This window comes from Pleuronectes platessa, chromosome 2 (assembly GCF_947347685.1).
Source record: "Pleuronectes platessa chromosome 2, fPlePla1.1, whole genome shotgun sequence".
Taxonomy (NCBI): domain Eukaryota; kingdom Metazoa; phylum Chordata; class Actinopteri; order Pleuronectiformes; family Pleuronectidae; genus Pleuronectes; species Pleuronectes platessa.
The window spans coordinates 7132861-7154903 of record NC_070627.1 but is presented as its reverse complement, the minus strand read 5'-3'; the positions used below and the strand labels follow the sequence as shown (position 1 = coordinate 7154903).

The 22043-nt window shown below is 42.1% G+C and overlaps 2 protein-coding genes across 2 annotated transcripts; both read right to left on the bottom strand.

Annotated features, from left to right (window-relative positions):
- Nucleotides 1–389: 389 nt before the first annotated feature.
- On the bottom strand, nucleotides 390–9804 carry tspan2a (tetraspanin 2a). Its single transcript, XM_053438120.1, has 9 exons — nucleotides 9529–9804; nucleotides 6206–6308; nucleotides 2940–3037; nucleotides 2455–2529; nucleotides 2262–2354; nucleotides 2104–2175; nucleotides 1872–1955; nucleotides 1475–1543; nucleotides 390–1326 (listed from the first exon to the last, which is right to left on the bottom strand). Exons 1-8 carry the CDS (start codon nucleotides 9595–9597, stop codon nucleotides 1478–1480), a joined length of 660 nt encoding a protein of 219 aa, XP_053294095.1. The 5' UTR covers nucleotides 9598–9804; the 3' UTR covers nucleotides 390–1326; nucleotides 1475–1477.
- Nucleotides 9805–15941: 6137 nt separating this feature from the next.
- On the bottom strand, nucleotides 15942–17277 carry ngfb (nerve growth factor b (beta polypeptide)). The gene has a single exon (XM_053443992.1). The coding sequence runs from the start codon at nucleotides 17275–17277 to the stop codon at nucleotides 16675–16677; it is 603 nt and encodes a 200-aa protein (XP_053299967.1). The 3' UTR covers nucleotides 15942–16674.
- Between the last annotated feature and the right edge of the window lie 4766 nt (nucleotides 17278–22043).

Genomic DNA, 22043 nt, shown 5'->3' with positions numbered 1-22043 from the left:
AATGACTGATTATGTTGGAGCTACAGTTGGACAATAACAAAACGATTCTGAAGAAGTCTTATATTTGATAAGTTCATACTTGATCTTGAACAGACTTTTCAACAGCAACTAAACCAATGCAACGTTATCATGAAGAATCCAGAGTTACTGGGCTGTTTCTGACCTCATGGTTCATATCTCACATTATACGTTTAACTTCCTGCTGTCGTTGGCACTACGTGTCTCCGGTGTAACATTGTGCGGCCGTTTCCTGTGAACCCGCGCCATAAGCTCATGAACCTGAAACCAACACAATTTGCATGATGGACTGGTGGTGGTGGGGGGGGGGGCTCCCCTTCTGCAGGTGAGTCACACACTTTGAATCCAGGAAACAGAAAGTAACACGAGAATAAAAGCACCCGGGTGTTGTTTTATTCCGTTAAACAGTGCGACTTCCACTATATTACTATATTACACTACAGCTCTCGTCTTATTGGCACACCAACAAGATCGAGATCCACAAGAGTTCACACACAGAATGCAAAAACTAGCTCACTGTTACAGTTCACACAGGATGAGGCGTCGATCAATGACCTTACACGTGAATTTGGACATTTACAGTCAGTTTATCATGAGACCTTCCCGAACCCTTTGGGTTGATACATCACCTCTACACTTCCACTATTGTGCTTTTTAAGTTTAGCAACAGATCTGAGGCCGGGAGCAAAGCACTAGTCGTTATGTTCACAGGTCACATGGAACAGGTAAATAGTATAGTCGCTGGAGGCTTATGTGTGTGTGTGTGTGTGTGTCTTTGTTTGTGTGTGTGTGTGTTTGTGTGTGTGTGTGTGTGTGTGTGTGAGTCAATAGGCACATGATGGAAACTGAATCATCAAGGGCGGCTCATCCTCCAAACATTTAACCACACAAAGTTATGACTGGCATTAGAGGCCTTCTAAATGACGTAAAAACATACAAAGGGCACAGAATAGATCATGTTAACAGCAGGTGCACAAAAACCGGTGTCCATATTTACAGCAAATACACAACATTCCTGGCAGAGTCGGTGTCTTTTGTGTGCTGCGCTGTGGCGGTGGGGCAGCAGCAGTGTAGTAACCAGGGAATGTCACAGAGTCGTGCCGAAAGCAGAGCGTGTGTGTTACAGTAGAGAAACAGAGAAGTCAAAACAAAAATCTGTGAAGCTTAGGAAGAGAAGGACGGTGTGAAGGTGACGATCCGGCGTGTGGACGTGTCGAACGTGGCCCAGTAGGAACTGGGACCGCTGGGATGTGCTGGACTTGAATTTGTGAATATACAGGAAAACCCTCCCGACCAGATCAGGACGGACTATGAGAGATGACATTAGAATGTGACTTTGGTGTTTTTTCCCCTCTTATGCACGTGTGTTGATCATCAATCTCATCATTGGTTCAGAGAGCACGCTGTGAGTCTGGCCGGTGGGGGGGGGGGGCGGGGGCTGGGGGGGGTAACTCACCATCTATATAACCTCCCTGCTGTTCCTGATGGCACAACACAGAACCATGCTGAAGATCATCCCTATGATCTGAAACCACACACAGTTAGGGGGGGGGGGGGGGTGTTGTTAAAGGATGTATGGGATTTAAAGTAGAGTGTCACAAACTAGTGTAATAATCATAACAATAATAATACTTATAATAATAATAATAACCTTTTGAGACTGTTGAATACACATGACACACACATCAAGGACTATGACTTACACACACGCACAACACACACATCACACACTCCACCCTCAGAGTCTCAACCCCTAGAAAGAACTTGACTCTTGCATCTTGAGGTTCAATGATCCAAAACTCAGAAAAAAGTATATTTCTGTTTAATAAGTTGAAGATTTAGTAATTTCTCACCATTACGCCTGCGACCCCGATCCCGATGTATCCGATGGTGTGCAGCTTTTCATTGAAGAAGTCTGTGATTGCATTCAGACAGTCCTGAAAGCAACACAACACAAAGCGTCACAGACACAGACAACCTGCTGATACCTGCACCATCCACCAGCATGTTACAGCAAGTCTTACATCGGCATTGTACTGCCACCTTCTGGGTTAACAGTGTAATAGCAGACAAGGAAAGTTTTACCTGGGTGTCACTTGAAGCGTCTGCACACAAGTCATTAGACACGTCTGACATGGACCCTCCACAGCAGTTTAACTGGAAATCCAAACACAACAGAAGTGTCACACGAGTGGCAACGATTCGACTGAGGTGGAAATGAACACAATCGGTGTCTCACTCACAGTTTTGTGGTAGATCAGTGCGATGGCCGTGCCGTTCACGTTGGTGGTGTCAGTGATGGAGCTGCTGTAGAACTTCTGGACCTCCTCAACAATCTGCCCATGAGGGAAGATAACAACACACAATCAGCTGATTATGTTTCTGAACCATGTTTCACAATCTGGTTGAATACAAACAAGTCATTGAAGTCTCCACCTGTTCCTTGTTCAGGAATCCAAACACACCAGCGGCGATCTCGGCTCCGAAGATTATCAGGAGGCAAGCGAAGAACTGCACAACACAACAGAGGATTGTTCCAAATGACATTGATTATCATTATTTTTCTTATCAAACTGTTTGTTTCCTGCACAGAACATGATTTGGTCCTGCTCATAGAGAAAACAGACAAATCCTTGAAAACAGGTTCTATTTATGCAGTTGTCCTCATAGTAGTAATTTAAGTTTGCCAAGTTTACTTCATAGTAATGAAAACTCTTGGTTATGAATAACTGTTAATGTAATAGTCAAACTCTATTTCCCCTGTAATTAGTACCAAATTATAAAGCTACTACCAGGAAGACTGGAAATAAAAACCTGACAGACAAAATAAAGAATTCCCACTTTGTTTATCTTTGAAATGCCAGTAAAATGAACACTGAAACAAAAACCCTGTAGAATGAACTTGCAGGACTTTGACTCACCGATGCCAGAAGACACTGAGACTCCCGCACGGCCCCAAAACATCCAAAGAACCCAACGACCATCATCAACCCTCCGGCACCGAGAAGCATGTACACAGCTGGAAAGAGACAAGAGCATAGAAATGAATCAGGAAATCAAAATAACAGATGCTTAATGTCACTTATAAGATATTTCTCAACCATAACAGACGAGAGTATCATCATCATCATGTTGGTTGGTCCAGTCACATGACTGCAGTTCAGGTTTTCAACTGAGGATGGCAGCATGTTCCAACTCCTCTCCTGTCTCTGTTGAAGCCCAGTTCATGAAAAGCCTCTTGTTGGAGGAGACGAATAGGAAGAAACTTCTCAAGGAGCCTGAAGCCTCCGAATCGCCTCCTCCAGTTTTACTCTGGTTATCACACGACTCCTCCAGGGAAGCTACTTAAGATTCTTAAATCCTTAAACTGAGATGAAAGAAGACTGAGACTCATAAACAACCCTCTTAACACAACCCACATGTTTGGCTTATTGCTATTTTGGTCACTTTTAAGTTGTATCTTTTGGTTATTTCCTCTTTTAGGAGATACATAAGCACAAAGATGGATCCCTGCTCGTGGAGAAGCACCTGCACCATCGAGCACACGACACACGGCCCCCCCGTCTATACACGTCTCAGAGGCCCCAGCACCACGATCAATCTGAGTTAAAGACGATGGAGCTGGAGAGTCGACTTCCGCTGTACTATTTGATACATCAGTGTTTCTTCCCATAACAGGGACTCGGTGCAGTCGCGGTCCTGCAGGACGGAGCAGGAGCACAGACGCCATCTGTCAGGTTAAAAAGAGGCAAATCAAATTTTCATGGGTTTGATTGCCTCTGAATTACACTACTCCCCACGCACACACTCCCATATCTCCCCCCCCCCCCCCCCCACCGCCGTCCTCTGTGAGCCTGGATGTCGTCACCTTCCGCTGGTCTGCTCCCCCCCCCCCCCATTTGCTCCCAGCCCTCACGACTGTAACCAGACACCGGGGCCCGGTCCCCGAGGTCCATGGTAAGAGCCTAATCAGTGACATAGACAGCAACCACTGCAGCAATTTAATTAATCCACATGGGGGGGGAATGCAAGCTGTTGTTTTTGCTGCTGTCGAACAAAAGAGAAGGTAAAGACGCAGGAGGGAGCGAGGGAGGGCGAGCGGAGGAAAATATAATGAGACCAAATTCACAAAGTGTCGGCTGCTGCTGAGGGTGTTTTCCATCACTTTAATATGTCCTCTTTACCACTTCCTCTGAGTGGCACCACTGAAATAACAGTCAACTGTACTCTCCCTTTGCGGGTAGTAAATGGCTCTGTTTAGTGTCCTTGCTGAATGTGAACGCAATTAAATTATTTGTTCAATAAGTACAGAAACTGTAATAATTGTGTTTTTTATTTTACAGGGAATTTAAGTTCTAAACTATTTCCTGGCCGGATGAACTAACTTTCTCGACTTCTGGTGACCTTCTCCAGGGAGCAACTTCACCTGAGACATAAGAACTATATCTTCCATGGAGGTGTAGAAGAGGAGAAGACCAGGTTAAAAAGAAGATTGGCAAAATTAAAGTCATGTTCAACGAATTTGAGCGAATGTGCACGTGGAAAGAAATGTGACACAAGTTGGAACGTTAACGGAGAAGTTGATATTTGCATGGAAATGTAAAGCAACTTGAAAAAGAAGCTATCTCACATACTGTACTTTGCATATATAGATAACTGTGATAACTGAGGTGTATCTTAGCTGGATAAAGAAAACCTGGCACAGTCGACTCTTCTTTTCCTTTTATCAAAGGGATGCTCTATGTGATGTAAACGTCTGCTCCTAGAGGAGTGTTCACCTGCTGCTCATGTCCTGAGGGAGACGGCCGGTTCCATGAAAGCCCGGCAGAGAGCTGATGAAGTGAAGTCACCATTTTAGGTCATGGTGTCAATACAAGGAACAAGAATAGGCTTCATTCTAATCATCAGCTCCTACACACAGAGAGAGAGAGAGAGAGAGAGAGAGAGAGAGAGAGAGAGAGAGATAGAGAGAGAGAGAGAGAGAGAGAGAGGGGGCCTATTGTGAGGACACTACTGAGGCTGTTTGTCCCGTCTACTGTATGTTTTACTCATCCACTGTGAGTTTTAATGGGAGCTCAGTAAGAAGCTCCGGAGATATATTTCACAGAAGAGACACAACTGTTCATTAATTAGCTAAAGTCCATTTGTCACCATGTGTGTGTGTGTGTGTGTGTGTGTGTGTGTTATTCCAGAAGAGGGAGAATCCAATCAGTGTTTGTAAAGACAAGTGCTTCTCTACATTACCCATAAACCAGAGCGCTGACACTGATGTGATCCAACCCTCATTTGACATCGTTTCCTCACATGAGGGCAAACCACAGAGCAAAGAAACACTTCTGTGGAGTTTAGATAGAAAAGTGTTTAGTCTTAAATGGGCTGAATAACAGGATGTTATTAAAAAAAAAAAAAAACTGAACTGTGAAATGTGGCTGTTAAACATTTATCAGTTCAAACTGCCGCGCCATTCAACCCTGTGTCAGCAGGTCTTGTGTGACCTCGTGAAGAAGACGGATATTCATTCATAAAGACATCAGGATGTCAAAGTGTTAGTTGACACCATGGACTAAAGGATGGACGACACCTCGCTGCAGTAAAGGTCACAAAGTGCACCTCCTCCATGTTGGTGGATGGGACAAGGGCCAAACTAAAAAGTCAAAGCACTGTATACGTCAAATACGTTTACAGTATTAATTATATTAGATATTTGTTATCACACTGATGTTTGTTCCAGTTTGTTCAAGTTTGGTTTTAACTACTTGATTTGACGTGGGGTTGAAATGTAATGATTGACAGCTGAGACTGCGTCCTGATTGGTTAAGAGCCTGTATCGTGCGGTTCCATCCCCTGTTAAGTTGTGTGCAGACTCTGGATCCAGATGATCAAGATGGCAGCGTTCTTATCTCGGATATTAACTGGAATGGAGAGCGTGAACCGATCCCAGCCTGAACAATCCTACACAAGATTCTCTAGTTCATACAAAGAAAATAGGAAAATGGTCTGATAACCTGAAGGAGGAAAGAAAGTGAAAACAAAAATCCTGGATCTGCAAATGGATCCAACAAATAAACCAACAAACAAAAGACAAACAGACAAACAGACCAAACAGATTTAACATCTGGAGGTGTACTTTCTGATCTGTAGGTGTGAGGCGAGGTGCGATCGGTGAACTGCAGAACTTGTCACGTACCTATGAAGAAGGTGTCGGGGGCTTCATCGCCCGTCAGGAGCTCCACTGTTTCTGGGTCAAACCTGAGCCAGAGTCCCACAGCCAGCACCAGCAGCCCTGACAGCTGAGGACAGAGAAGAGACTTTTCAGTGAACAACAAACAGCTCCAAACAAGGTTCTTGTTTTTAAGGCTTTGAGCGACATGTTTGGTGCGAAGCCCAGAAATCACTTCAAAACTGAGGCCCAACGTGTTTTTTGTCTTTGAATCCTCGGTCGATTTAGATTCATGAGGTTGTGTCTCTGTTATTGTCTCGTCAGTGAAGCGGATTCTGATGATCACTGCTTCTGTTCACTCTCAACAAACCACAAATGCTAATGTTTCTCTTGAGCGACTGAAATATCCGCTTGAGGCTTCTGTGGACTCACCAACACATCACAGGCTGGAAAACTGCTGTTTCTGTTGAATCTCTACAGAGTTACAGTGGACCACCTTCTCTGTGTAAACGAATATCCCCTGTAATTATATAATTTGTCATGGTTGCATGTTTATGAGGATAGAAAAATGACGAAAGGTGTGATGAGTTTGTCACACCACAGAGGAGACGTCATTGGTTCCTTGGAAACTGAGACCAAGGTGTCGCCAAGAGAAGATTGTGGTCCGTCTAGATTCTAGACACATCTAGAAAACATTGTTTGGCTCCAAATACAACTATCACTGAAGATAGTTTTATATTTTTAAGACGCACATAAAGTAACACTACAGTTCTACGTTATCCACAAACTTCCATCTTACCGACATATGCATTGTGTAACCTTGTTGAGGGGGTATTTATTCAGCTATTCAAATATATACCCTTTGAAACAGCATGTGTAAGGTTGTGTTACAGGTTAAAAACTAAAACATCCCTTATTTCATTATCTTTCTCTTTATTTCCAGTGAAATGAGCTTCACTTATCAACTAGGAATAACAATATAAAACCATCTATAACCTCATTCAGCTCCAAGAACAGAAATAATCTGCTGTCAGGAGACGACAAGAACCAAAAATGTCTGAACCAGGAACAGAGCATTTTGCAGCAGCAGTTCTTCTTTCCCCACATGGCTCATCATCAAGTATCACATCTGAACGCCAGCATCTCTGTCAGCGTCGCTGGTCCATCTCCCATGGTGCATTTCAGCCACAGGCTGTGCCAGCCTCACAGAGCCGGGATGATGTAACTCACGCTGGCATTGGCTACTCGTTTGGCTCCGAACCCCAAAATGACAGCGTAGTGTACTGTACCCCCCCCCCCCCCCCCCACACACACACACACACACTCCACCGATTGGCTCCGACCACAACGGCTCCGCTCTCGCTCCCAAAACCGCTCAACAAAGAAGCCGCTGTTTGTTTGGGTGACACAAGCCTTCGTCTGAGTGAGCACACAGAGCACCACGTGATCCACACAAATTTAATACACCACATACTTATGTCATTTTTTAACCTTATAAAACCAGACAATATTTAGCTACAGCTCGTCAGTTATGAAGATTTGCTGATTTTCTTTGTTTTATGGAAAATTAGGCTTTAAATAGTTTCTGGTGTTTTGTGGACTAAAAGATTTATCACAGAAATAACTACCAATACTTGTCATAATCTGGGATGAAAATAAAATAGTCTTTTTATTTTCAGGTGTGTAATCTATGTAACTGTGAACTAATATGGAAGTAACATGTAATATAATAATAATGATATAATAATAATAATAATAACAGCAAGAATAATAATAATAATAGTAATACAGTTACAAAGCACTTTACAGTAAGCACGACAACAAAACAATTAAATGGACAAAAAAGGAATAAAGAGATAAAATCAGGAAAGGTTTTCTGATAGAAGTGTGTTTTAAGAACAGATTTAAAAAACGTTTCTGGGTCCTGGCTTCATTTTGAGAAAATACATGTCAACCTATGCAGAATTCACAATATTGGGTGGAGCTTAAACAAAATCATTTTGCACTGATGAATCTAAATCAGTGGATCCCAACGTGGGAGTTGCAAGATTTGCTGAAAGAACATTTTCAGACTTTTTTTCCACCCCCATCAAAGTGGATATGTTTTTCACCCCTATCAGTTTGTGTGTTTGTTTGTTAACAAGATTACACAATAACATCAGAAAGGATTTCTACTAAACTTGGGGGAAGGATTTGGTATAGGTCACGAAATAACCCTTTAAATTTTGGTGTGGATCTGGACCAGATTTCAACACCATCACTGTTTCTCTCCCAGGGAAGAATTCAAGGATCTTGATAAACAAATGTTAGGACAATTGATATCTATGAGTGTGTGACTGTTGGGCCCTCATTTGCATGTATCCAAACCTCAAGTTGCAAAACAGTAGCTTTGTTTAAATGGGTTCCAAACCCGCCAAAAAGCTTCAAAACCACTGCTCTAAACCACGTTTCTCCAAAGTGTGTCCGCCCATCTTCATCAAGATGTGTAACACAAGTCAACTAAGACGAGTCACTGAGCAGCTACACGGAAAATGAAGCGTCCTCAGCTGCAGGTGGAACCACAGGTAACCCTATCTGAGCAGATCTAATGCAGCACCACAACAAAAGGCTTCCAGGGTGTGTACCCAAAACAAGATCAGCCCAGTGTGCCCAAGAACAGGCATCACGCTCCCAGACCCGCAGGAGGAAAGTCCCAGCACGACGTTAAATCACCAGCATCTGAACAGTGGGTGTGTTGGAGAAGTAGCAGCAGTCTGCAGCCGTGCATGTGCTGCACTTCCACATTACAAACCACACACACACATCATCAGCGGCTCACAGGCTCTTATCTGATGTGCTCATTAATTATTAAGGGCTTTTTATAGATGGAGGATGTTTCCAGAGCTGTGATGAGGTATTAACGAAGTTGAAATGAAATGGCCTGATGATAGATGGTTGATAGATGAACCCAGGGTTATGAGCACAGGGTCAGAGAGAGAGAGAGAGAGAGAGAGTGATGTGAATGGAGCAGGTGGATGGAGGGAATCTGCACGACTACACACCATCAGCACCACTCCCCCGGTGCTCCAGTGAATTATGAAACCAGGTTAGTTAACATTAAAAAAACATAGCAGCAGCAATAGGCTGGACACTGTGTGAGCCTGAGTGTGTGGAGCAGGGAACCACTACGAGGAGGAGAAACCAGTAGGAAAACACACGAAAACAGCTTTTACCAAATAACAAATTCAGCTCCTCTGACCAAAGAAACAGCAAATACTGCTGATGTGCACATTTAACCATGAGGAGGACTTAGATCTATTTATAACATCACCGTTGTTTCCATGCAAACGGTCCGTGCGCGGGGGACTTACCCAGAAGATGAAGTTGAAAACGAAGAGCAGATATTTCACGCATTTCATCCCGCCCTGCACTTTGCTCATGATGTCACCTGGTGTGGTCGGATTTCTCCAATCTGCAGCTTTTATTATGAAAAATCCTCTATTTCTTCTTCTTCTTCTTCTGTTTCTTCTTCGTGCAGCTGCACATCAAAACCCATGCACTGATGCGGGGGAGCTACAACATCCCAACAAACAAACACATGCGCACACGCCGCTGCACGCACGGGATGATGGGCTGTTGTTTGCACGCCGCCTGGGCCCCGCCCCTCCTTGCGTGCGCGTGCGTGCGTCCATGCGTGTGCACGGTGAGGTATCCAAGGAGGGTGATCAGGGAGAGTGAGGGACCCTCGAGGGAGGAAGAGGAAGAGGAGGAGGAGGGGGGGGTGTCCCTGGACAAAATAAGGATCAGGTTAATAATCGGTGTAATATCACAACAAGAGGTTCAGCAGCTTGTTTGGCTTTTCTCCTTAAGACTCCTTTTAATAGGTGTGTTCTATTTTAATCATTTCATTTTTTATTTTTGTTTACACTTTTCTCATCAGTAACATTTTCTGTATCTGTTATCTATTGATTTGTGATCTTCTAACTGCTTGGAAGGAACGACTGCTATAGATTTGATATTAATAACAACAACAACAATACAAATACAAATATAAATATTTACAATAACAACAATATTAATAAAACACCAAAGACAATAAGCAAAAATAATAAAATATAATTTAACATCTAAGACAACAGAGGATATAATACAAAATTTACCAATAACAACAACAAATAAATTAATACAAAATCATTTAAAAGTAGTGGCAGAGTAAAAAGGTAATAGAGATACAGGGAGCAGCTGAAAATAATCAAGTGAAACCGAGATGATTTAAAAACAGACATAGGTTTGGGCCCTGACAGCACAGGCCCTGTCACCTATGGTCTTCTTTATATGAATACATACTAAATTATAATCTATGTTTGTGGAGATTAAACCAGTAAAGAAAACGGTCCTCTGTTAGCAGAACATATTTCAATGTTTGAGTAAATATAGTGAATTTTAAGATTTGTTCAATTCATTGAGGAGACTCAGATACCAGGGGTCTGTGGGAGCAGCTGTAGAGTTTATCATGTCAGTGATCGTTAGTTTCTCACACAGGAGCTCTTTAAACTTGTCTTTCATCCGTATATTGTGCGACTGATATCCATGTTTGTTATGAAAATAAAGGATCTTGTCTCCACCCGAGTCACATGACCGGAGCTCTGTCACTGACCGTAATCTCCCCTCAGGAACCAAAACCAAGGACGTGACTACTGTCCTTAATAGGACACAGAGATGTAGCCTATTCTTTAGTATAAGGTTTCTTTTATCTTAGTGTCATGTTTAGCAAATTATGATAATTTTCCAAGAGATTCTGTCTATAAAATGCCAGAAATTATAATAAGTCTCATCTTAGAGAAGCTGGAACCACAGACATTGTCTCGATTGACTAAAATGTTAATAATTATCAAAACAGCAGCTGATGGATTTTCTGTCAACAGACTGTTGATAAATCGTCACTGCTGTCATGTGCTTATCATATTCAAAGTCAGTCATATCTGTTAATTCACTTAACAACATTCACCATTATCTGCATGATGTGAACGTGTGTATACAGTCTGTATAAACAAGTGTCGTAGTGTTTCTGCACATGTTTCTTTTGCCCACTGAATTCACACCGAGTTCCTGTGAATGCATCTTCGTGCACGCCGGAGCGTCACCAAGGCCCCTCTGTGTCTTCTCTGTGGGCACGAGGGTCAGTCTGGGTTCAGCCGCTCTCACTTTCAAGCCTCTCGTGTTTGTGCCGCCTTTGTTTGCTGCACTGGTGTGGGAGGAAGCAGCCAGAGACCCCCTGTGTGTCTGCCAGGCTATCAGTGAGGAGGATCAGCCAGGGAGGATCATGGGACACATCTCGGCCCACTCCTGCTATTTTCTATCAGGATGACAGCTGAAAGAAACAGTGTCAGACAAATACAATAGATAGAAAGATAGATACATGGATGGATAGATAGATAGATAGATAGAGAGATAGATAGATAGAGAGATAGATAGATAGATAGATAGATAGATAGATAGATAGATTTATAGATAGATAGATAGATAGATAGATAGATAGATAGATAGATAGATAGATAGATAGATAGATAGACAGATAGATAGATAGATAGATAGATAGATAGATAGATGGATGGATGGATGGATAGATAGATAGATAGATAGATAGATAGATAGATAGATTGATAGATAGATAGATTTTTTATTTATTTGCCTTTATTTAACCAGGTCGGTCCCGTTGAGATACAATGACCTCTTTTCCAAGGGAAGCCTGGCCAAGACAGCAGCATACAAAAAATGTCAACAGTCACAAGACACACAAAAATCACATAACACAGATCAAATAAGATGCTGTTCCCTTAAGATAAGGCAACAGGATTAAAGCTCGGATTCCCACCAAAACAAGAACAAGTGCGGTATGAAGCCGCTCCAATTTCTCTCACACGAGTCTTCAAAGTTTCAAGGTTTATGAGCTCCTTTAACTTAAGAGTTTTTTGCAGTGCATTCCAAGCAGCAGGTGCAGCGAACTTAAAACAGTGCTTACCAAATTCAGTGTTTACTTTGGGCATAACTAATAAATAAAGCTCATTTGAACGTAAGCTGTAATTGCTCTGGGATTTAAAGATGTACTTACATAAGTAGTGGGGGAGCAGACCCAAGATAGCTTTATAAATAAAAATATGCCAATGTATAAGGCGGCGTGCTGCCAGAGATGGCCACTCAACTCGAGCATATAAGATGCAGCGGTGAGTGAGGGCTTTACAACCAGTGACAAACCTTAAGGCACCATGATATACAGTGTCTAGAGAGCGCAGACAGTTATCTGGGGCATTCATATACAAGAGATCACTGTAATCAAGTACAGGGAGGAAAGTGGTAGCAATCAACTTTTTTCTGGTAAAAAAAGAAAAACAAGATTTGTGACGGAAGAAGAATCCCAGTTTCACTCTTAATATTTTGACCAGATTTGCTACATGTGGTTTAAAAGAAAGTCGATCATCAATTAAAATGCAGAGATACTTGTAACAGTTCACAAGTTCAATTTCATACCCTTGCAATAACAAAATGCTGGGTGGAGACACAGGCACTTTTCTGCCATTGGAAAATATCAACAGTTTGGTTTTGGCGGCATTCAAGACAAGTCTTAGTTCAATGAGCTGATTTTCCACAAGGTTAAAAGCAATTTGTAAGTTGCCAAGGGCTTCGGCTAGAGTGGTGCCACAACAGTATATAACTGTGTCATCAGCATAAAAATGAAATTTGGCATTTGGAACGTTACTGCCCAATGTATTTACATAAATAACAAACAGAATCGGGCCAAGAACTGAGCCCTGTGGCACACCAGTAGAGACATTTAGCAGTGTTGATGAGCTGCCTTCAAAACAAACACATTGTTTTCTATTAGACAGATAATTATTAAACCAGCCAACAGCCTGCTCAGATAAACCTATATCAAGCAGGCGTTGCTTCAGAATGGAATGATCCACTGTGTCAAAGGCCTTAGATAGATAGATAGATAGAGAGAGAGAGAGAGAGAGAGAGAGATAGATAGATAGATGGATGGATGGATAGATAGATAGATGGATGGATGGATAGATAGATAGATAGATTGATAGATAGAGAGAGAGAGAGAGAGAGAGAGAGAGAGAGAGATAGATAGATAGATAGATAGATAGATAGATAGATAGATAGATAGATAGATAGATAGATAGATAGATAGATAGATCGATCTTAACTTTACTCGTTCAATCCTGACATGGGCTTTGAGAGCTGTAATCATTGCAGAGCCAAACTGAAACTATATATCCTCTGTGTATGATGGAGTCAAAATCCAGTTTCCTCACCCTCTCCTCACCCTCCTCTCCTCACCCTCCTCTTCTCTGCCTCGTATGTAAATCTGGTGCGAGAACGTAACCTGATCTCCATCTGGTGCAACGGTGACTCATCCTCACTATTCATAAAAAACATGCCAGAGGGGAAGAAGGCTCCACATATAATTATTGACCTGGATATGTTTATGAGGTCAGGTCGTACCCGTCTGTTTGTTGGTGAATTACCGATACATTTTCAAAAAACATTGCGGGACATTGGAGAAAGACAACAACAAATGTAAATTCTCTTTGTTAGAATCCTGACTAACTAAAGTAAATTCATATTTTTACGTGCATTCACCAAGAGGCCAAAGCACAGTGAAGACCTTTGGAAAGAAAAGAACTGAATAAAATACACGTCATGAGGCTGTCTCCATCTAGTGGACAGATATATAATCCACAGTCTGCTGGCTTTAGGTATGCTTTTAAGTGTCTTTACTTATTTCATTCTTCTTCTTTACTACATATTTCTTAAAAGAAATTTATTATTATTATTATGTTACTAGCATTTTCTATATGACGTGATTAAAGTCCACAAATTGTGTCTTTTTTATCTTAAGTTAACAAAATATTTGTGTTTTTATAAATATTTATCTGCTGCACTTTTGTCACTCATAGTGCAAACACAAAAGTATATTATTATTACTTACTCTGAGTTTTTTTGCTAATTTAAAATGTAAATGTAAGCCCCGCCCCCAGGCCTCGCCACCTGGTTCTGTTCAGCCAATCAGAATGTGTCCGGCTCTGGACTGATCCCGCCATCCCACCTTTCAATACGGAAGAGTAAACTTCATGATGGCGCCCCCCTGCGGAGAGAAGTGTGTTACACAGCAGAAACGTGTGATCTCAACATGAGGTGAGTCCAGCACAGATCCTCACCTTGATTCTTCTACACGTGTGTTTGGAAAGATGCTTCACTAGTGGAGGAAAAACTAAACACGAGTGCAACATGACCTGAGAACCTCTATTGTTTTGTATTTGAAAGAGGGTTCACTTTGCTCAAAGTCTGAGAAATAGAACGATTTGACCTGATTTGTTAAAGGTTTTTTCTTGTTTGTGTGTTGTTTATCCCTTAAAGTGTTTTTCTTGTTTGTTTGTTGATCGCAGGGCCGTCAGGTTTTTATATAAACCCTTAAAAAGAGTTAATTAGACACTGGATGTTTTTGCTGTGTAATTGTAAATCTATTAAAACATAGAAACTGTTCTCAGATAAAACGATAAGATAATATTTTGTGGCAGTTTTGTAGCGATGAGGTTTTTCTACTCACAAACACGGGGTGTGTTTTCATTCAATGACCAAAGATCCACCAGGCTATATTCTATATTATCAAATATAGACATAAAAAAACAAAGGAGTTGTCTTTGTCTGCATAGATTCACTAAACAATGAAAGCAACACAACTCATGTGCAGTCTATGATTTTCTTTTCAACAAACCAAACTAATTGATCAAGAAAAATGATCAACAGCTAATTCAATAGTAAAAATCACTCACAGTTGCTGTATAAGATGATTTCGATGTCAATGTATAATGGTATGACAGTTTTTCTACACGGTTTAGTAGAAAGTACATATTACTGAATATACTTTTTTTTATATCTAAGTAACATGTAATAACTTGTAACAGAGAATGTTTGTACATATTTACAATGTGGCATTAGTACTTCTACATAAGTGAAGTATATCGAATACTTCCTCCACCACGATTAGCAGCAGACTTGTTAATCAGTTTTATTTGAGGACATATTAGACATGTTCCATCATTTATCCTCTAGAGGTCAGTGTTTAGTTGTTTTTCCAGGCAGTGCAGCGACGTGAGGTAAACACAGGCAGCAGTAAACTAACAAAGTGTTTATTAATATTCATAGAGTTCATATTTACAGGTGACAGGTAAGACGGCTCTGTGGGAATATGTCTCCCACACATCATGTCCGCAGCTGCTCTTTGTCTCTGTTTCAAGTTTTGACTCTAAGCTCACAGAGCTGACATCACACATCTGAAGTGTCAGCTGTGATGCTGAGGAAATGGGCTACGTGCCTGAAGACCGACAGCTTGTACAGCCACTGTCTGCCCTGAGTACTCTCTGCAGAGCACTCACAACTCTGACATGTCACTGCCAATTCAAAGAAAAGGATGGGCCCTGATATTGTCAGCCAGAGGAGTCAGACTGATGAATCACAGTCAATGCCTTTTTGTTTTTATGCCTCCCCCCCCCCCCCCCCCCTTTTGTTTCATATCTGCTGTCGAATGAAGAGCAGGAGGAAAACACAAAGCAAAGCCAAAACACCAAATTACTGGCGGCAAACTGAAGCCATATGGCTTTTCTCTTCTTTTCTTCATCCAGGCCAAAATGTCTTCTCACGTCAATTCTCGGGGGGGGGGGGGGGGAACAACAGGCTTTAGTGTTCATACAATAAACTTCGTCAGGCACACAGTGCATGGATGTGAGTGTTTAATAAATAACAATGTCAACAACAACATTTGAACAAAAGGTTTCGCTTATATCAGACCTGGGTCAAATTGTATCTCAAATAGTTGTGGGATGCCGTAAGCTGCTTACAGGGAGTGGGTTGTGTTTAGGAAAACATGATTAGTGGCAAAAAAAATCCCATAATTACCGTGTGGTTGTGTAAAAACTTAAAAAAGACCGCCCCCCACACACACACTGTCCCCTGAAGCTGCAACTCACACTGCAAATAAGGTTGTCTCATTCAAATCATCTATTGGCCACTAGAGGGCACTATAACCAAGGCTTAAAGCAACACTATGTGACTTTTACCGGGCAACAGCGCCCCCTGCTGCCACACCTGGTGACTAATTCTGTTGGATTCCGTGTTTGAGCGATAAAGTGGTTTTCATTTGAGAATAAAAACAAAGTTTTATCAATGTGTTGACTATGTCTACCCACCAACTGAAATACAACTCAGGGCTAGATCTTACCCAGGATCCCCAGCTACAAACCACTGGGGATACAGCTTGACCCAGGTCTGGTGTATGTACATGCAGTCCTGATACTTTGACCAATAATTTACTTTGTGCCGAGTGAGAAGTCTTTGGTGATAAGTTATGAAGAGAGAGTCACAAATGTCTGCATGTTAGCATGAGCACGTATGTGTCTGACCGAGTGTGTGAGTGTGTGTACGTGTGCGTGAGGTGCAGGTTCAAGTCTTCACTGCCGCCATGACTTGCGGCTGAGCACGCACACGCAGGCCACGTCGATGCGTATGAGCCTCCACGCCACCAGGTTCTTGAAGGTGGTCAGCGCTCGTACGAAAGTGTGTGAGTTGGTGCAGTAGGAGTTCCAGTGTCTCGCGTCGATTCCCAAACAGCCCGAGCTGCCCGGGCGGGTGCTGTGGCACATGGTCTCGAAGAAGTACTGCTTCTTGTTGACATTGTTGATGTTGACGTCCGGCAGCACCGTCACCTCGTTGCCCGAGATGTCCGTGGCCTTGGTTTTGTTGCCCACCCAGACGCTGATGCTCTCGCACACCGAGTACACCCCGCGGTGCTGCGGCTGCCCCGCCCGCCTGCGGGGCCGACCGCCGGGCGCACCCGGGGACGCTGCCGGCTCTGCATCGGGGGGCTGGGAGCTGAAGTGCACCCTGGGCGAGAGTTTGTGGCGCTTGGTGAAGAGTTTGGGGTCCACCGTGGGGATGGAGCGGTCACCTGGATGCTGCTGCTGTGCCGTCGTGGTGGTACACGAGTCCCCTCCGATGGAGGCCACAGCCCGGGCACTGAAGAAGAGGAGCAGGACCAGCATGGACGACCTCATGGGCACACGACCTGAGGGGGCCAACAGACACACAAAACACAGTGTTATTATAGATATACAGAAGATTTACACTGTATTTCTCACACGTTGCTTTAAACCTGAAATCCCAGATTTATTTGCTACTTGAAGGCTGTGGAAACACTGAGATACCTTTTAGATTATGGTTTTGTTGTCATTGGAAAAATTGTAGTGGGCTGATATCTATGAGTGTGTGATTTGTGGTGATTTGTCTGTTGGGCCTTGGCAGAAGTATACACTCTAAATTTTCTATAAATTTGCTACAGTTGCAATGTACAAAAACTGCACAGGATTAGTGGAGAGTATCTGAACACTGGTATTACAGCCTCAAGTATCTCAAAAATGTTTTTCCCGGTAGTTTGAGAGCTTTAATTCAGTCTCTGGATAATGACTGAATGGGTGTGCCAGCTCTACTTTAAAGTAGGACAACACACTTTTCCTAACAATACAGTCTTAGCTCTAAGAGATGTCTCAAGTATTACACATCTGTGGTCTAATGGGACTTTGTCTGCTGCACCTCATCACGGCTGCATCCTGACGGCACTGGTTCCAAAGACCAAATTATTATTTTTCCATTAATGCTTGAGATGGTTAAAGGTCCAATCATGGGCTCAAGAATTCCACATATCTGAATGGAAACGATTTGAATTTGAGCATTTAAACTGGAAGTCGTTTATCAAGTATTGAATTCAATTGATTTTGTGAACTGTGCGCAGTCTACACTGCTGTGTACGATTACGAAGGATCTCTAAATGGTGTCTTCTCTGTTTTAAACAAATGTGACAATCAGAAATCTGTGCAACATAAACTTGAACTTTTAGCTTTTATCACATTGCTTTTAGTCTATAGTCAAAACTTATTTCTCATGTTCTTTTTGATAAATAAACAAAACCTTGTAAAATCAAAGTTTGAGGAAACATTTTCCTCTTTATTCCACAACATTGTGATGTGATAATATTCACGGACAGGGAAAATTAATCCTTGAGCTTGTCTTTGGTTGAGCAGGAAAAAAAAAGAAGAGGAATCATTCCGCCAGAAAGAGCAGAATTCTTTCAGTTTTATAGAAGAGACGATTCCTGGAAACATCACCCACGGGGAATAAATCTGACATCTCATCAAGTTGCAGAGATTTTCCTTTCATCGCGCTCTCCGTGCTTTATTGGCTTGCATAAATTGACAGTGTGTGAACTGTATTTAACACAGCACAAGAGGAGGCGCAGGCGTGTCAACACCTGCTGCTGGCAGGCTCGGTCAGGCTGCTTTATTATATGCTGCGTTTGCCTGAGGTGTGAGGGTGAGCGCTCCTGGATCCACAGCGTTGGCACAACAAATCAAACGAGAACCACCGCCTCTGCAAACGTACTACACACGGGCCATGGGTGCACCAATAAATACTTTTTAGGTCTGTTCACTTCAGCCGGTGGAACCTCACCACTTAGCTCTGTCTTACCGTGTGTGGTACAAAACCTTACTGCATTCATTTTTATTGCTGAACAGAAAGGGGAGGGTACAGCCTCTCTTATTATTATTTTTACACTGCGTGCCAATTTGTGCGATTGCCACGGGACACGCAGGAAGCTTGTTTTACAGCAGGAAGCAGGAGAGAGAGGGATAAAAAGAAGAAGGCGGCAGAAAAAGGAAATCAAAACTTTTTAAATGAGCACAGTCTCTCCCCAGTGGCAGCGTGTCTGTTGCAGGAGGAAGTGAAAGGGTCAGGATTCCAAGACGCAACAACAACACTGATGTGACAGAAAGGAGGGGTTCTATTTTTTCCCCATGGACTCTTTTATCAAGTTATGACAATTAAATACAGTAATGCTTAAAAAATATACCACCCGAGGCATTTTTTACTTGTAACCTACAGGACATGCATCAGCTTGGTTCAGCAACAACAATGTCTGAGTCCTTTTTCACGGTAGATATGTGGCTAATGAGGACGAGTGGATTTCATTAGGTACTTGATTTATTAAAGGTTAGGAAACGAGGCAGAACCCCAGTTTCCTTCTTTGGGAAATCATCTGTGACATTTTGACAAGTATTAAAATCTGCTTCTTATTAAGGCTTCTTCTTATTATTATGCTTGTGTCATGTAGAGAGCAGCTTGTTCATGATCTGAAGCCAAAAGTGTGGCATTATGGCAGAGCTCGTATCCCAGGACATCTTGGCTTCATGTCTGGATGGAAGTGGAGATACGTCATCCATCTTTATACACACATCTGTGGTGTTAAGGGACTATCATCCATCCATCTTCTTACCTTCTCAGTGTCTCCACGTGAACTGTAGCACCTCGGAGCCCCCTAGAGGACGTGGTTAGAGCTCGCTGCGTTCTGGGCTCCTGCCATCAGGACCCGGCTGTGGCCCCCATCCAGCGCACCCTCTGCCCTCGTCTGTCTCCGGGAAGCAGCGCTGTTGAGAGGCGAGCAGAGAAAAAGTGTCTCTGCCGGCTCATAAACCCACTGTAAACACATTCTTTGTGAGGCTGATACAGGAAGAGAAAGTTAATGTGTTATTCCCGCTCACCGGATCCTCACATACTGAACATACCCAAATAACAAAAAAAAGCAGACCTGCATCATGTAGATTATCTTTTGCGGTCAAATGTATACATGTGTGTGTGTAAAAAGCAAATTATGAGCATTATATGTGTAAGTTATCATTTTAAATATGAAAAAACTAACTTAAAAACTTAATTTTGTTGAAGCAAAAGAAACAGACAGGAAGGTTTAATTCTAACGTTGTAAATTCTGTCAGCATTCCTTTACATGTGAGGTTGGACAGAGGGTTAAACACACTGATACCGTAAAAGACAGATATATGTAGTGAGACATTCAATGTTTAGAAATCATTTATGGACCAATGGAAACCAGGTCAAAGCTACACAACATTTTCCATCACAGCAATTAACCGTTTGTTTTTGTGACACAAGCCTCTGTTCCTTCACCGCAAAGCAGGAGCCTCTAATTTAGTTTTGTCATGTTTTCCGACTGTTGTGTCGCATGTGCTCCAGTGTGTTCATGTCAGCGGCCGACGTGTTCGGTTACATCTTACTCAGTCTCAGTCCCCGGAATCCCACATGAATAAAATGTTTAAACGCTGAAAAGGATCCCAAATAAAACCCACAAACACCTCGTCGGCCAAATGAAAATGTCCTTTTAGTTCTATTCTTTTTAAAACTCAGATATCCTTATAGTTATATTCAGGTAGAGCAGAGAATCTTAGGAACGGTCAATAAGACTCGACACACTTACAGGAATTCACAGCAAAATAACAGGAATGTAAGTTCCACATAAACAGAGGTAGATGGGCAGTAAATCTAAATGACACCAGTGTACTCCTGTGAAGAATCTACACTGGCACAGGAGGTGTTCTTGATTTACAGCTTCTCAACAGCAGAGGATTCAAACCCGTGACCTTTCACCCGCAGAATGGACTGTATAATGCACAAGTCACCTTGACTTTGTTCGACTTTCAGTGAGCTCCACTGTCCTCGGCCTCAGCACGTGTCTGTCCTGAAGTCTATATCTCAAACATGTCCTTCTTCTCTGCAGACAGAAAGAAATCAGCCGCTGGACATAGAGAATGAATATTTACCAAATGGCTGATGATTAGATAAAAAAACAAACAGTTTTGTGCAAATTGAAAATCCATTACAGCTGTGTTTTCCTGTTGGCTTTCATGATAATCTCTATGTATACAGATCTGTGTATACTTCGACAATTATCTGCATGTAAATAGAATAATATTTGTTTTAAGAGTGAAAGTTTATTGACCTATCAAGAGTTGGAATTCATTAAAAACTGCTGAGCACAGCTCTACAGCTTTTAATGAATTCCTCCATTGAACATTTAGAACTTCTCCTGATCACATATCGACAGATCGACTGAGCAAACTTCATCTGTCAGGTTGAACGTGCAACGAAGCTGATGCTGGGAAATGTTTGAAAGCTCTGGGAAAAAGGCATGTGAGTGAACACTAGGTATTATGCTCTAATCTCTGCCTTGATATGAGTTTAAACGCCACAAGCCAGGAACAAAAGTTCAAAGAATTCCCAACTCACGTGGATGTTTCGGGTTCTGCTTTGCACAGTGTGTACGTGTTGGGCTCTGAAACAACGTGTAGTTGTATGTGGTGGATCCAAATTGTGTTCACCCTGTATTTGTGATTTAAGTAAACCTTGAGTTGAGATTGTTTAGTTTAGTTTGGTAACGTGCAACTATTGCACATTTCGTAAGAGGCTAGTCGAGGACGGAAAAATGAAATATTTTTGTTAAAGTCATGTAATCTTCTGCAGACTCTGCTAAAAAGATTTGTATGATTTCATTAGATTTAAATGTTAACATTGACTGGAAGTATGATGCCTAATGTGACTTTCTGTTGTACTGAGCTGACGATATACCTGACATTTTGAAATAGCAAAATAAAGCCGATTCATATTAAAGTCTAAAGTCTAAATCTATTCGTTTCCTTATTACTAAAAAATCCGGTATCTTAAGACGACTGGCAGCTGAGCTATTTGAATGCTCATTAAGCAATGACTGAATATCTGCACTTTGAATCAAAAACATACAAATTTTCTCCGTCCTATTATTTTGATGCTGTACACAACATGGACGTTATTCCTGTATATCACGAAACAACATTCCCGTTAATAGAACACAAATGTCTCGGTTACAGTAAAAATGAGATCTTGGAAAGCGGCAGCAGCAGCTACACTCCGCGGTTAGGAACCGTGCAGTCAGCAGTCTCAT